The sequence below is a fragment of the Hoplias malabaricus genome, chromosome X1, assembly GCF_029633855.1.
Source record: "Hoplias malabaricus isolate fHopMal1 chromosome X1, fHopMal1.hap1, whole genome shotgun sequence".
In the NCBI taxonomy this organism is placed as follows: domain Eukaryota; kingdom Metazoa; phylum Chordata; class Actinopteri; order Characiformes; family Erythrinidae; genus Hoplias; species Hoplias malabaricus.
This window is the reverse complement of record NC_089818.1, coordinates 19,534,026-19,548,930: the sequence shown is the minus strand read 5'-3', so window position 1 is coordinate 19,548,930 and position 14,905 is coordinate 19,534,026. Positions and strand designations below refer to the sequence as shown.

Genomic DNA, 14,905 nt, shown 5'->3' with positions numbered 1-14,905 from the left:
TGGACACCCCCACACCTCTGTTGGAGTGAACGATGCAGCGATAGCGTCCAGAATCTTGTTTTGTTGTGTTGACCACGTCGAACATGCCAATGAAGCGCTGGTTATTCCACGGCTTAGTGGCCTTCATAGGAGCCTCGCGTCCTCCAATACCCTGCAGCCCAAATACACACACAAACACACACACACACAGATACTTATATTGAGAGGTGTGCTCATCAGGTGTGTGTGTGTTTGTGTGTTTTAGGAAAGTGTGTGTTTGTGTGAAACAGTGCATCTGTCTGTTGATGCCATGCATTCATGGTAATATACTTCCTTAACTGTTTTCTTGGCTGGAAGTTTTCAGTTTTAATCAGCTCTACTGCACACACACACACTAACACACACACACTAACACACACGACTCGCCCCAGCTGTCACCCAGTGTAGCAGGCAGATGGGGGCCATTTGTTCATTGGAGATCTTTCTTCATTACTGTCATCAGGGAACTTCACTTAATGTTTGTGTTTCTTTTGCCTAGTAATGAGAACATGTTTGTTTAAGTAACTAACTAACTGGCAGAGGTCCGCTACACAGAGAACACGCCAGAGAGAGACACAGAGAGAGAGAGAGAGAGAGAGAGAGAGAGAGAGAGAGAGAGAGAGAGAGAGAGAGAGAGAGAGAAGGGGTGAGAGATAGAAGAAATAGAATAGAAGAGAGAGAGAAAAAGAGAACTTAAAGATGGACAGAGGGAAACAGAGAAAGTGGTCGTGTGGAGAGAGGGCAAGAGAGAGAGAGGATGAAAGAGAGAGAGGAGGAAAGAGAGAGAGGTGGGAAGAGAGAGGAGGAAAGAAAGAGAGAAGGAAGAGAGAGGAGGAAAGAAAGAGGTGGAATGAGAGAGGAGGAAAGAAAGAGAGGAGGAAAGAAAGAGAGGTGGAAGAGAGAGGAGGAAAGAAAGAGAGGTGGAAAGAAAGAGAGGTGGAAGAGAGAGGAGGAAAGAAAGAGAGGTGGAAAGACAGAGAGGTGGAAAGAGAGAGAAGAGGAAAGAAAGAGGTGGAAAGACAGAGAAGTGGAGAGAGAGAGGAAGAAAGAGAGAGAGGAGGAAAGAAAGAGAGGTGGAAAGAGAGAGAGGTGGAAAGAGAGAGAAGAGAAAAGAGAGAGGAGGAAAGAGAGGAGGAAAGAGAGAGGTGGAAAGAGAGAGAGGAGGAAATAGAGAGAGGAGGAAAGAGAGAGAGGTGGAAAGAGGAGGAAAGAGAGAGGAGGAGAGAAAGAGAGGAGGAAAGAAAGAGAGGTGGAAAGAGAGAGGTGGAAAGAGAGAGAAGAGGAAAGAGAGAGAGGAGGAAAGAGAGAGAGGTGGAAAGAGAGAGAAGAGGAAAGAGAGAGAGGAGGAAAGAGAGAGAGAAGGAAAGAGAGGTGGAAAGAGAGATGTGGAAGAAAGAGGTAAAAAAGAGAGAGAAGTAGAAAGAGAGAGAAGAGGAAAGAGAGAGGTGGAATAAGAGAGAGAGGTGGAAAGAGAGAGAGGAGGAAAGAAAGAGAGGTGGAAAGAGAGATAGGAGGAAAGAGAGAAGAGGAAAGAGAGGAGGAAAGAGAGGTGGAAATAGAGAGATGTGGAAAGAAAGAGGTGAAAGAGAGAGAGGTGAAAAGAGAGAGAGAGGTGTAAAGAGAGAGAGGAGGAAAGAAAGAGCGGTGGAAAGTGTGAAAGCATGAAACATTATGTCATTATAAAGCTCCCTAACAGTTACATTAATTTGGGGTGATTTCTAATTAGTCTATTCATCATATATTTTTTTCACATGATATAAAGTGCAGCTGGTGTTTACAATTGATGTTGAAAAAGTCGCAGCAGGTCAGGAAAGGGTGCAGTCCATCACAAACTCACACATCCACTTACTCACTCACACTTAAGGCACTTTTGAATACGGACGTTTTGGGACAGTGAGAGGAAACCTATACAGACAAGGGGAGAACACACTAAACTCCTCACAGAACCAACAACCCCAGGACCCTGGAGCTCTGTGCCAGTGCCTCCGTGCTGCTCGGCTGCTTTCTCTCAACATGAGCAAAGAAAACGAGACTGAAAGAGGTAACATGAGGCTATACTTTTCCTTTGGAGGAGAGCACGGAGAGTTCTGTGTGATGCAGGTTGACTATGTGTGATAAATAAAACACGTCTGGATGTGACTTAACTCAGCTTAAAGTTTAACACAATGCAGTTATTGTGACAGAGTCCGAAGACATTAACAGAATGTGATCTGAGAGGAAGAAGAAGTAACACTTCGCTCACAAACCTTCTGTGAAGAGGTAAACCCAGATGGCTCCTGAAAGCAGGAGAAATACAGGACTAAAGAATAAACCTGTTTTGTAAAAAATGCTGTGTGATCTGGTGATTAATTAGCTCCTGCACAAGGATAAGGGCCTAGTAAATATACAGCGGTAGTCACTTTACCTTTAGAAAATCTGGGATATATTAATTTTAAATAAAAACGGTTGTGGGTTTGATTCCTACTCGGGTGACTGTCTGTGAGGAGTGTGGTGTGTTCTCCCTGTATCTTTGTGGGTTTCCTCCGGGTGACTGTCTGTGAGGAGTGTGGTGTGTTCTCCCTGTATCTTTGTGGGTTTCTCTGGGTGAATGTCTGTGAGGAGTGTGGTGTGTTCTCCCTGTGTCTGTGTGGGTTTCCTCCAGGTGAATGTCTGTGAAGGGAGTGTGGTGTGTTCTCCCTGTATCTTTGTGGGTTTCCTCTGGGGTGAATGTCTGTGAGGAGTGTGGTGTGTTCTCCCTGTGTCTGCGTGGGTTTCCTCGGGTGACTGTCTGTGAGGAGTGTGGTGTGTTCTTCCTGTGTCTGCGTGGGTTTTCTCCAGGTGACTGTCTGTGAGGAGTGTGGTGTGTTCTCCCCACGTTTACTTGGGTTTCCTCCGGGTGACTGTGTGTGAGGAGTGTGGTGTGTTCTCCCTGTGTCTGCGTGGGTTTCCTCCGGGTGACTGTCTGTGAGGAGTGTGGTGTGTTCTCCCTGTGTCTGCGTGGGTTTCCTCCGGGTGACTGTCTGTGAGGAGTGTGGTGTGTTCTTCCCACGTTTACTTGGGTTTCCTCCGGGTGACTGTGTGTGAGGAGTGTGGTGTGTTCTCCCTGTGTCTGCGTGGGTTTTCTCCGGGTGACTGTCTGTGAGGAGTGTGGTGTGTTCTCCCCACGTTTACTTGGGTTTCCTCCGGGTGACTGTGTGTGAGGAGTGTGGTGTGTTCTCCCTGTGTCTGCGTGGGTTTCCTCCGGGTGACTGTCTGTGAGGAGTGTGGTGTGTTCTCCCTGTGTCTGCGTGGGTTTCCTCCGGGTGACTGTCTGTGAGGAGTGTGGTGTGTTCTTCCCACGTTTACTTGGGTTTCCTCGGGTGACTGTGTGTGAGGAGTGTGGTGTGTTCTCCCTGTGTCTGCGTGGGTTTTCTCCGGGTGACTGTCTGTGAGGAGTGTGGTGTGTTCTCCCCACGTTTACTTGGGTTTCCTCCGGGTGACTGTCTGTGAGGAGTTGGTGTGTTCTCCCTGTGTCTGCGTGGGTTTCCTCCGGGTGACTGTCTGTGAGGAGTGTGGTGTGTTCTTCCCCACGTTTACTTGGGTTTCCTCCGGGTGACTGTGTGTGAGGAGTGTGGTGTGTTCTCCCTGTGTCTGCGTGGGTTTCCTCCGGGTGACTGTCTGTGAGGAGTGTGGTGTGTTCTCCCTGTGTCTGCGTGGGTTTCCTCCGGGTGACTGTCTGTGAGGAGTGTGGTGTGTTCTTCCCACGTTTACTTGGGTTTCCTCCGGGTGACTGTGTGTGAGGAGTGTGGTGTGTTCTCCCTGTGTCTGCGTGGGTTTTCTCCGGGTGACTGTCTGTGAGGAGTGTGGTGTGTTCTCCCCACGTTTACTTGGGTTTCCTCCGGGTGACTGTCTGTGAGGAGTTGGTGTGTTCTCCCTGTGTCTGCGTGGGTTTCCTCCGGGTGACTGTCTGTGAGGAGTGTGGTGTGTTCTTCCCACGTTTACTTGGGTTTCCTCCGGGTGACTGTGTGTGAGGAGTGTGGTGTGTTCTCCCTGTGTCTGCGTGGGTTTCCTCCGGGTGACTGTCTGTGAGGAGTGTGGTGTGTTCTCCCTGTGTCTGCGTGGGTTTCCTCCGGGTGACTGTCTGTGAGGAGTGTGGTGTGTTCTTCCCACGTTTACTTGGGTTTCCTCCGGGTGACTGTGTGTGAGGAGTGTGGTGTGTTCTCCCTGTGTCTGCGTGGGTTTTCTCCGGGTGACTGTCTGTGAGGAGTGTGGTGTGTTCTCCCCACGTTTACTTGGGTTTCCTCCGGGTGACTGTGTGTGAGGAGTGTGGTGTGTTCTCCCTGTGTCTGCGTGGGTTTCCTCCGGGTGACTGTCTGTGAGGAGTGTGGTGTGTTCTCCCTGTGTCTGCGTGGGTTTCCTCCGGGTGACTGTCTGTGAGGAGTGTGGTGTGTTCTTCCCACGTTTACTTGGGTTTCCTCCGGGTGACTGTGTGTGAGGAGTGTGGTGTGTTCTCCCTGTGTCTGCGTGGGTTTTCTCCGGGTGACTGTCTGTGAGGAGTGTGGTGTGTTCTCCCCACGTTTACTTGGGTTTCCTCCGGGTGACTGTCTGTGAGGAGTTGGTGTGTTCTCCCTGTGTCTGCGTGGGTTTCCTCCGGGTGACTGTCTGTGAGGAGTGTGGTGTGTTCTCCCTGTGTCTGTGTGGGTTTCCTCCGGGTGACTTTCTGTGAGGAGTGTGGTGTGTTCTCCCCACGTTTACTTGGGTTTCCTCCGGGTGACTGTCTGTTAGGAGTGTGGTGTGTTCTCCCTGTGTCTGCGTGGGTTTCCTCCGGGTGCTCTGGTTTCCTCCCACGCTCCAAAAACTCACGCTGGTAGGTGGATTGGCGACTCAAAATGGTCCATATGTGTGAATGTGTGTGTTGCCCTGTGGAGGACTGGTGCCCCCTCCAGGGTGTATTCCCGCCTTGCGCCCGATGATTCCAGGTAGGCTCTGGACCCCCCGCGACCCTAAATTGGATAAGCGGTTACAGATAATGGATGGATGGACAGTAAGGGTGTGTGCGTGTGTGTGTGTGTGTGTGTGTATGTTTCTTTGTGTGAGAGAGAGAGAGACCTGTAGCCAGAGGTGAAAGTTGTCTCTCCATTCTCCATTCACAGTGCAGTGGAAGGTAGCTGTCTGTCCTGCATTCACCTCTACTCCTTTAATGTGGAGGAAGTGGGGCGTTGTCACTGTGAAACCACACACAAGACAAACATAGTTAACTCAACACATTAACAGCTCACACAGTCAACAACACACTTCCATACACCACAACATTCTTAATATTCATTCCAGTCTCTTCAAGTCCCATTGCCGCACATGGAAGTGAGTGTCAACAAACATGTTTCAGACTCTAGCTGTAAGTGGAGGCATTAAAACGAATACTAATCCCCATGGTTTTAGAACAGGATGCTATACAAGCACATACAGATATGAATTCTAGAGATGTAAAGCGTGTGTATGGCCTATTAATGCTGTTCTGTGTATACTGATGGAGTCTGAAGAATATCAGCGAGGCCATATCAACACAGCAGCTATGACCAAGGTGTTTGAAGGGCAAGTGAAAATGAAAGCTGCCATCCGGCTCATTTGTTTTCATCGGACGTGTGAAGCTCAGAGACACATTTGAGGGGCTCTTCAATGAGTTCATAACCTCTATCTCAGCGCATTCAAAACAGTTTTTTTATTATATGAGAATTCACATAGAAAATCTCTGTTTAATAACTTCTTAAGGTAAAGGTTTGCTTAGAAAGGCATTTTAATCTGTGCTATTAATAACACAGTAATAATGCTCGGTAAATCTCTAACCTTAACTCCATGGATCTGTGCTGCGATCGCGGCCTGTGGTAACTTTAATTAGTCTCTCTGCCTCAACAACAAAGCCCACGCAAATCTGGGTCAATAAGCATTTATAACAAGAAACGTCTCTGGACTGAGATTGCATGTAAATCAAGTTATGAGGTATAATGTTTGATTACGCTCCTCTTGTGGAAATCAGGCCACGGCGACCTTGAATCGATAAGCGAAGCGTCCTCCGAAAACACAGCTGCGCTGCTAATTTAATCGCTCCCTCTTAGCTCCTCTTCCTTCTACTCAATATTTCATCAGTTAAGTTTTTCTGTTTCAAACAGCAGCACTTTTATTACTTTGACCGGCCGTTCTCCTGGATGATGCTTTGGCTGAACCTATTTCTTTTGCTGGTAAAGTACCTTTTCTTTTTTTTTTCTCCCCCTTTTCCTTTAATGATAGGTGGGCCTCCTGTGGAGTTAATGACACCTTGGAGTGAAGGGAGCCATGCCATCTGCTTTCATGAATAGGAAATGAATGTGACTTTTTTGTTGCCATAAAAAAATAAAGACACATCCTATCACTCAATTTAACGTTCAGAAATCATCGTTCGGAGCCTGGAATGGTAAAGTCATTACCCTGTCTTACTGTGACGGCTCTATGACAGATTTGTGTTGATGATGTCAGTGTCACATTGCGAGGCTCTCGGATTTCGCACAACAATTTATACACAACGTACAGGTACTCTCTCTCTCTCTCCAAAACAAGGTTGAGTGGATTTCTCTCAGATATTTCTAGATTAATCCGGTATTAGGAGTTTATATGCGACTATAATCTGCATTTCCCACACCTCCTCACAACAGTAAACAATAACCACTTAATCTAGGCTGGGATTCGGGGGATCAATCCAATCCAATGTAAAATAAGACAGAAACACCTCAATATTGCTCTGTAAACGTGGAAAAAGCAGTGAAAGTGTTTAGGAGACTCTTAGCACAGCCTGGTAATGCCATTGAAAGCTCACTGTACACAATCACTACATAAAGAGCTTTAAGAGGGGCTTTCCGTGAGAGTCGAACGCACAAATTGTTTTTCAGTGTTTGAATTTCATCTCTTTTTGCCGAAAGATGGCTCTGTGTTTTTATCAAGCCTTCGCTTCATCCAAAAACAGAACTATTTCTCCACTCACTCCATTTTCCCTGCTTTCTCTCATTTCCTTCAGTTCTTTGTGTTAAATCTCCAGTCAGAAACAACAGGAACAATGCAGCAGCTCCAGCATGCGAGGATGAATTTTCACCTACCCTCCTCCAAAAGTTCTATAGTGCAGTTCCTGCAGTGCTGAGCTCAGGGTAGCAACGACCGAGGCTCTGTTCTCCCAATTACAGGTCAGAGAAGCATCACAATGATTTTGAAGCTGTAATTTTAATGTAAAAATACTACCAAGTGTTCCTTTAAACCGACTAGTTAAATTAATACTGAGAATTTAGTAGGGCAGGATACAGATAGAGCTGGACTGTCAGGATCATGGAGGCGGACTGACGGAAGCGGACGCACTCGCTAAAAACACAGCGAACTTTATTTAAACAAAACAGAACCAAACAAAACAGAACCATACAAAACAGATAGACTTCGACAGAAAGGAAACACGATGACTGAGAAACGAATCAACGACAGAGGAAACAACACGAGGAACAGCAGAGACAGACTAGACTTGGAAACGAAACGGCGACGTGGGAAACAATGACGGAGAAACAGCGGAGACAGACAGACTTGGTAACATGACATAGGAAATGACAACTGGAAAACGAATTACCGACAAGAGGAAGTGACACATGAGGACTTAAATACATAACACAGACAACGGACACCTGGAACAGATAACGAGGGGGACGGATTAGAAACGACACTGACGAGGACAAGGGTGGAGACACGAACAATAACAAACAGAGCCATGTGGGAAAACAGACAAGAGAACAGGGGCGTGACATTGACGATACTGGCCAAAATTTATATCACGATATATTTCTTAATTTCGGTCGATACAATATATTTCTGTTATCGATATGAACAATAAAAAAGCCACAGAAAAACCTCAGAAGACGGAAAGTAACATGACATCACCAACAAACAATAACCTCTTGGCTTTGTCTATATTAAATTTTAAATAATATTTTTTAAATAACTTGAACATCAGTGTATTGCGATATAAACTGCTATTGAATTATTGACCGACATACAGGCGTACCAGTTCCAACCTAAGGCTGTCTAAATCTCTGTGTATCTATTTGTATTATTTCGTTCTGAGTGTCAGCAGAAAATTACAAAGAAGGCTTGACTGTCATATGTAATTTCGATTATTTGATTTTTAAAATGTACATTTAGTGGGTCTACCCTTACTTCTGTGACAGCTGTAACTCTTTTCCTTTCCTGTTTTTTTGTGGTTATTCACATATACACTATCAATCATAACATTAATATGACCTCCAAGCTTCTACAATCACTGTCCATTTTTTTCCACTTTCCCTTCAGGAGCACTTTGTAGTTCTACAGTTACAAACTGTAACTGTATATTGTTGCTCTGCATACTTTAGCACATTGTTTTACTTGGGTGGTGACTTTGATGTGTTGGTGGTGTGTTAGTGTGGTGAGCTAATACAAGTGGATCAGATCAGCTCACTGGATTAGACACCTACGTTGTTGGGCCACTTTTTAGACATAAAGTCATTGGCAGTAGCTTGTCCGTTGCTGCACAGTTTGTGTTGGTCATCCTATAATCCAACATTAGCTTCCCCACAGGAAGCTGTTTAGTGAATTATTTTAGTTGGTGCAGTAGTGACATTGAGGCCTATAAATACTCAAAGCTGCACTGCTGTGTCTGATCCACGTATCCACTTGTACCAGTGAAAATATGTTACTGCGGTCCTGAGAATGACCCACCACCCAAATAATACCTGTGGGAGTGAAGGACTAGTTCATATTTTAGTTTTAGACTGTAGCCCATCTGTATGTTATCCCCCTTTCACCCCACAGAAGATGTGTTATCTTTATACATGTGCTGATATTACATTTAATTCAGTTTTTTACCTCTTGCAAATAAAATCAGCGGTCTCTGACTTTTGCACAGTGCATAATCTCGTCAAGTACATTTAAGATAGGACACCATTCCAGTTTCAGATACGCTGTAAATCGTAACGTGACATAAGTCAGTGCTAAAAAGGGATGTCAGTGGTGATTCATCAATGACATTTCAATTTCAGTTCAAGACCAGGCTTTTGTTACATATTACTATACCTTCATCACTTCTGATACTGATCTTTCAGACAGGACTGGGACATCAGTGCTGCAGTCATGTCTGTTGGAAGCTTTTACTGCTTCTGTCTGGATATGCAGGTTACCACTCTCCTTCCATTCCTTATCGAAGTGCCTAATGCCGGGTCTGACACAAGCTTTATGTTGCTTATCTTCTTACTCATAAACACAACGAGCCTCTAGAGACAGAACATTGTGGAGGCTGTTTTATAACACAGTGGACAAGGCCTTTCTGTGCTGTCTGTGCGGGTCTAAAGAAAGATAGACAGCAGTGATATTTTTCAGGATGTCACTAAAAGGACAGGTAGGAGCGTAATGAGTGTGGGCGTGAGTGTGTGTTTTTACGACAAGACATTCGGCCTTACTGCACTGATGGCCCTGGACGACGACATCTTTGATGGCCAGCAAACCACGCTGGCCTGAGGTCACCACTTCAAAGACGATCTGCAGAGAGAAAAGAAAGCCCATAACTATGGTGATAAATGTACACACCTTCAAAATGTCACACATGCCCAGTGAAGCGAGGGTCCCTGGGGGAACCACACAAGACAGTGGCAATGTCGCATAGTCGCAGTTATTCCCCCACTGATTAACACTAATTTAAATTTAAATCTCTGAAAATATACTGTCAGCATTGAAATGACCCTCTGTTTTCATTGAATTTTTATATCATTTGGAAGCAACAGCTGTGGTTTATACTAAGTGTTTATTCCATGATTATATCTTCAGCAGCAACTGAAAACCAAGCATTTCAAATTATTCAAGGTGTGATTGACCAATGTAACAACTCTAAATACTAATCAAAGTTAGTATTTTACACGGGGAGGCGTTACCGTTCTTCTCTGTCATTTTATTTCCATCGGAACCTGCAAAGCAATATTTATCTACTGCACACTCCAGTGTTAAGAAAGATTTATAAGGTGTCTGTTATAAAATGCACTGTAAAACATGCTAACGTTATACTAACAGAGCCATATTGACAAAGTGGTTTATGCAGAAGATGTAAATTCTTAAGTCAATCTCAATGTATTCACTTAAAACTGCTAGACAGATGGTTAGAGCGAGCAAAACTACAACTAATTTAAATTACGTTTTCGACTTATGGCCCTCGTGAGCAGCTGAAGCTGTTGCATATTAAACTTATTTTGGCGTGACGGGAATGTGTAAGTCGAGTAGCCACTCCCATCTCTGTAATTCATACAAATATATCCTATGCTTTGCAAATTGAACATTAGTAGCATACATGTCCTGCGATAAAATTACCTGACCTACTTCAGTGTAATTACTACTGACGGGACAAATATCACATTATCACTACATTAATAACTGCACAACACCATGTCCCCATGGAAATCTGATCCAAACTGAATAGTAAATGATGACGTTTTTCAGAATGTTTTTCATGTTGTAGTGACGTGATCATGTGACAGGAAGTTTTGAGCATGTGATACCTTTCCATGTACTAAATATTCCATTTCAGGAGTGTCTGGTTATTAGCCTTCCTCTCCCTAGCGCCATCTTATTACAATTAATGATTCTTAACATGCCAAACAGACGCTCATACACACACTGGTTGTTGGTTTGATTAGTGCTCGGACTGCAGTTGTAAACATTCTAGAAGAATGTACTAGAAAGTAACAAGAGCAGCAGGTGGACTCAGTTCTTACAGGTCAAAGCTAACAGCTGCTTAAGTCCACGAGACAGAAAATGAGCCTGGGGTATATGGATTTCATTCTGCAGCGGTGCCAGACTTGATGGGCTGTATGGCCTAAAGTTCTTCACCCAGGATCCATCCATCCATTATCTGTAACCGCTTATCCAATTTAGGGTCGCGGGGGGTCCAGAGCCTACCTGGAATCATCGGGCGCAAGGCGGGAATACACCCTGGAGGGGACGCCAGTCCTTCACAGGGCAACACAGACACACACACATTCACTCACACACTCACACCTACGGACACTTTGGAGTCACCAATCCACCTGCAATGTGTGTTTTTGGACTGTGGGAGGAAACCGGAGCATCACCCAGGATGTCTTCTGCATTTAAGCGTTTGTCTTATCTTTGATGCGAGAACTCTATTTACACTTCTGATGAGGCTGAGGGACTTTATAACCTCTACCTGATGTGTATGATGACTTCAGGTTCATGTGCAGCTGCTCCGGAGTCCTTCATTTTATGTCATGGTTAAAACTCTGCAGCCTAAAGAAGCTACATCCACTAACGTTACAAATGAATACTGCACGGGGCATCTACAAATGTCTGGATACAGACAGTAGAACCTTATTTAAGTGGATGAGGTCTCTTTGAACTCAGGTTCATTGTGTGAGGGATTGGATTGGTGTCTCCAGAGACTAATCCTATAACACGAGATCTATGCCCCACTGACCGGGACACACTTGTTTAAAGACATATTCCGCATTCCTGCTTGATCAGCAGAAACGAGACTAATACAGTGCTTTGGTTAAAATAAAGCACAGCTGCACTTATAGAATCCATGTGCTGTAACACTTGTGCATGTTTGGAGACACGCTATTTTTAAATGTGTCCCGACACTGTAATATTCCTTAATTTGGCTTCAAGGGTGCATTTACGGGGCAAACTACCATCACGTGTAACATATAATCCAACCCTTGGAACTCTAGAGTAGATACTGTAATTTTGTTAAGACTATATTATAATTCAGTCATATATTAGCTGTGCATTTTGAAACAAATGGCCTGGGACCTTGTTTTTATGTTGTTTTTAAACAATTTTATGGTGTTTTTGCAACGGTTAAACAATCACCTACATCATCTACATCAGTCTACTGATCTAAACCTTCATCATCTATAATTGTTTCTTATATAATAATAACAACCTAACAATAAGTGACATCTGTGGACTTGTGTGCGGAGTTATGTAAAGGAAGTTCTGGGATGGGGCAGGAGAGACACAGTTGGGGGGGGGAAGGAATGCCTGGCTTGCCTCCCTCTCTGGGTGTGGTGTTCCCCACAGAGCAGCCAAGCCATTCCTCATATCATCAACCACAGCATCCCACAGAATACCAGTCTGCCTCCCAACCTCTTCCTAAATATAAGCCCACCCTGAGGGACATGGGGATGTACCAAATCTGACAAACCTGTGGCTGGGCTGAGGGCTGAATGAATGTGTGAGTGTGTGTTGCCCTGTGTGTTCCTGCTCCTGTCCCATCATGACCCTGAACTGGGTAAGAGGTTACAGTCAGTGAATGAATGAATGTTTAACTTGAAGTCTATTAATTGCATGTGTTTCATACTATCAATTACCACAGACAATAAAACACAAAGGGGAGAAACACTGTTTAAAATAGGTTTAGTTAAGATTTACTAATTCATCCAGGCCACTAGGTGACAGTATACATGGAGAATTATTGGACAAAATGGCCTACGCTTCCTATTTTTTTGAATATATGACAGAAACTACAGACCAGAGGCGATTGCTCTAAGACTGCAAGGGAAACTCAGCTTCCCCTAAAATGTCAAAAATAAGTGATCAAATATATACTGTTGTGTGTACATATCATTGAATAAATATGCACTACAACGCGCTCAACTTTTGTTCAGAATCAGCTTCTTATCACTGGTAACGACGCAGCTTTCCTCTCAATCATTCCAGCAGCTTTACGGTGCTTTAAACAGTGTAGACGCTGAGCGTCCACAGAGTTCGATAGCGAAGCAGCGAAGTGCAGGGAAACGAGACGAGAGATTGGATAAATGCTGGGCTTTGTCCCGCCCATCGGACGCTCAGCGTCTCTGGGGATCTATGGGACAGTGGGCTGGCCTCGGCTGGCCCGGACGCTCAGCTTCTGCCTGATGATTGATCTGTCTGAGGCTGAATCCCTTTTTGATTGACAGTGAAATGAGCGAATCAGCGATCCTTTGCTGTAAAGATGGGAGCATTACATTTTCATTCTGTTCTGAGTTGAACCGGAGACTTTCTTAAACCTCTTAGTGGCATTTTCTTTGTTAAAATCGACTAGTGACAAATCGAGCTTCTATTTCTGGTGGGTTTTTTGTAGCTGCTTGTGTTTGGAGACTGACTTCTATCACTCTTCCTGACTTCTATCGCAGTTTCTGTCCAGCGGGTGCTGCTGAGCCCCTCCACCGTCACAAAGCACTCACAGGCGGACACACTTCACATGGGCCAAGGCCGTTTAAGCAGCCTAGCTCTGCTGGCCATTGAGAGGACACTAGTCAAGTCCCTGGAAAAGACGCCTTGTTGGTACGACAGGGTCACAGATCATTTTGTTGAAAAGGAACGGAGGGTAGAATTTACATATAAATAAACCGACACATTGTATGATGTAGGCCGAAATTGAGCTTCCTCTCCTTGAAAGACCAGCATCCGCCACTGCTAGACATTCCATTCTAACAAAGCAAGTTTTGAATACCAAGGTTTTTTGTTTTTTTTGTAGAAGCCCAATTTGCAAATACTGGACTTATATGGTGTTATTTCTTCAGTTAATTTCAGTCTACTTTTACACTAGTTAATCATGTCTGTGGACGGAGGCTGAAACTGGTGCAGCACTGTTGTGATGTCTTGTAGCTGAAAAGCCGAAAGCTAGCGGAATTGATAACATACTACTACAAATTCCACGTTTGGTAAAATCTGTGGAATCTCTGAAAGAACAAATACTTCAGATTAACTGCTTAATTTACAAACATATTTGCACTGAATTATTCATGAAATGTCTGTAAAATGTTTCATATCAATGTTTTCTAACTGTTCCGCAACTTCCCAAGGGCTTTTTTTTACTAAAAATATTACCTCTTAAGTAGAGAGATACACATAAATACATTGTCCTTCGTCAATCAACTGAATGCTACAGATGCAGTACATAAGCATTAGTTTGAATAATTCTAGTGCATTCCTTTAACCACAATTCTCATTTTATTCTCTGTCAGAAAAACAAAAGTGTTAAGCTTTAAGCTGAGAGTTTTTGTACTTGAGAGTAAAAAAAAATCACATTGAAGTAGGAATGGAAAAAACACCGTATTCTTGACCTCGGTTTCTTCTTGGCCAGCTCTCACACACTTCATGCAAAGAATTTTTTTCCCCCCTTTTAGCTTTTCTTCTTTTTCATGGGTATTATTTCTGTATCATTACATGATGCCATCGCCATCAGTGAGGTCAGAAACGCCATAATTATCATCCCTTATTCCTTTTATGAAAAAGTGAACCCGGCAAGCTTTGGGTCGGCACTCACCGCTGTCTTTATGGCACAGTTCATAGAAAATTAAGAGGCAGCCACTTCTGCATTACTTCAGCCACATAGTGTAACAGTCCACCCCCGCAGAATCTTTTGTTTGTTCAAAACAAGCAGCAGTCAGCGGTAAATGTGGCCCTCATATCGCTAATGATATTATATGCATGCTGTAATTAGCATCAGTGAGACAAAAGAGGGCACTGAGGCATTTGTATACTTTAACTGGTCTAAGATTTTGACTTGTGCTACGCCACAGGAGCCACTCCTGTGCTGTTCTGCTAGATACGAGAAATGAAAACATATCAGGTTTCACGGTGTTAGGATTCTAACGTGCACCAGCAGTTGTTGTTGCTGATGAAAATACATAATGAAAAATAGATAACGGTAAAAAAGATACAGAGAAATATGCAGATTTAGAAGCTTCAAAATCATAGAGACATGATAGTGCAAATGCATGGCATAAACAATTAAAAGTTTTGCTAGGCAACCTGACTGCAGTTTAATTAGAACAGAGGAAGACTGTATCTTCGAGAGAGAAAAAAACAGCAAATCAAGCCCATAATTACAAAATAA

General features: G+C 44.0%; 1 protein-coding gene across 1 annotated transcript in view; it reads right to left on the bottom strand.

The window, feature by feature from the left end:
• The window catches only part of LOC136675477 (receptor-type tyrosine-protein phosphatase mu-like), a 244,894-nt gene that overhangs the window by 136,847 nt on the left and 93,142 nt on the right, over positions 1-14,905 (bottom strand). The window contains exons 4-6 of the mRNA XM_066652026.1: positions 9,474-9,552; positions 5,086-5,201; positions 6-151 (exon numbers count right to left, since the gene is read on the bottom strand). Coding sequence (XP_066508123.1) covers positions 6-151; positions 5,086-5,201; positions 9,474-9,552 — 341 coding nt within the window. The remainder of the gene's footprint in view (positions 1-5; positions 152-5,085; positions 5,202-9,473; positions 9,553-14,905) is intronic.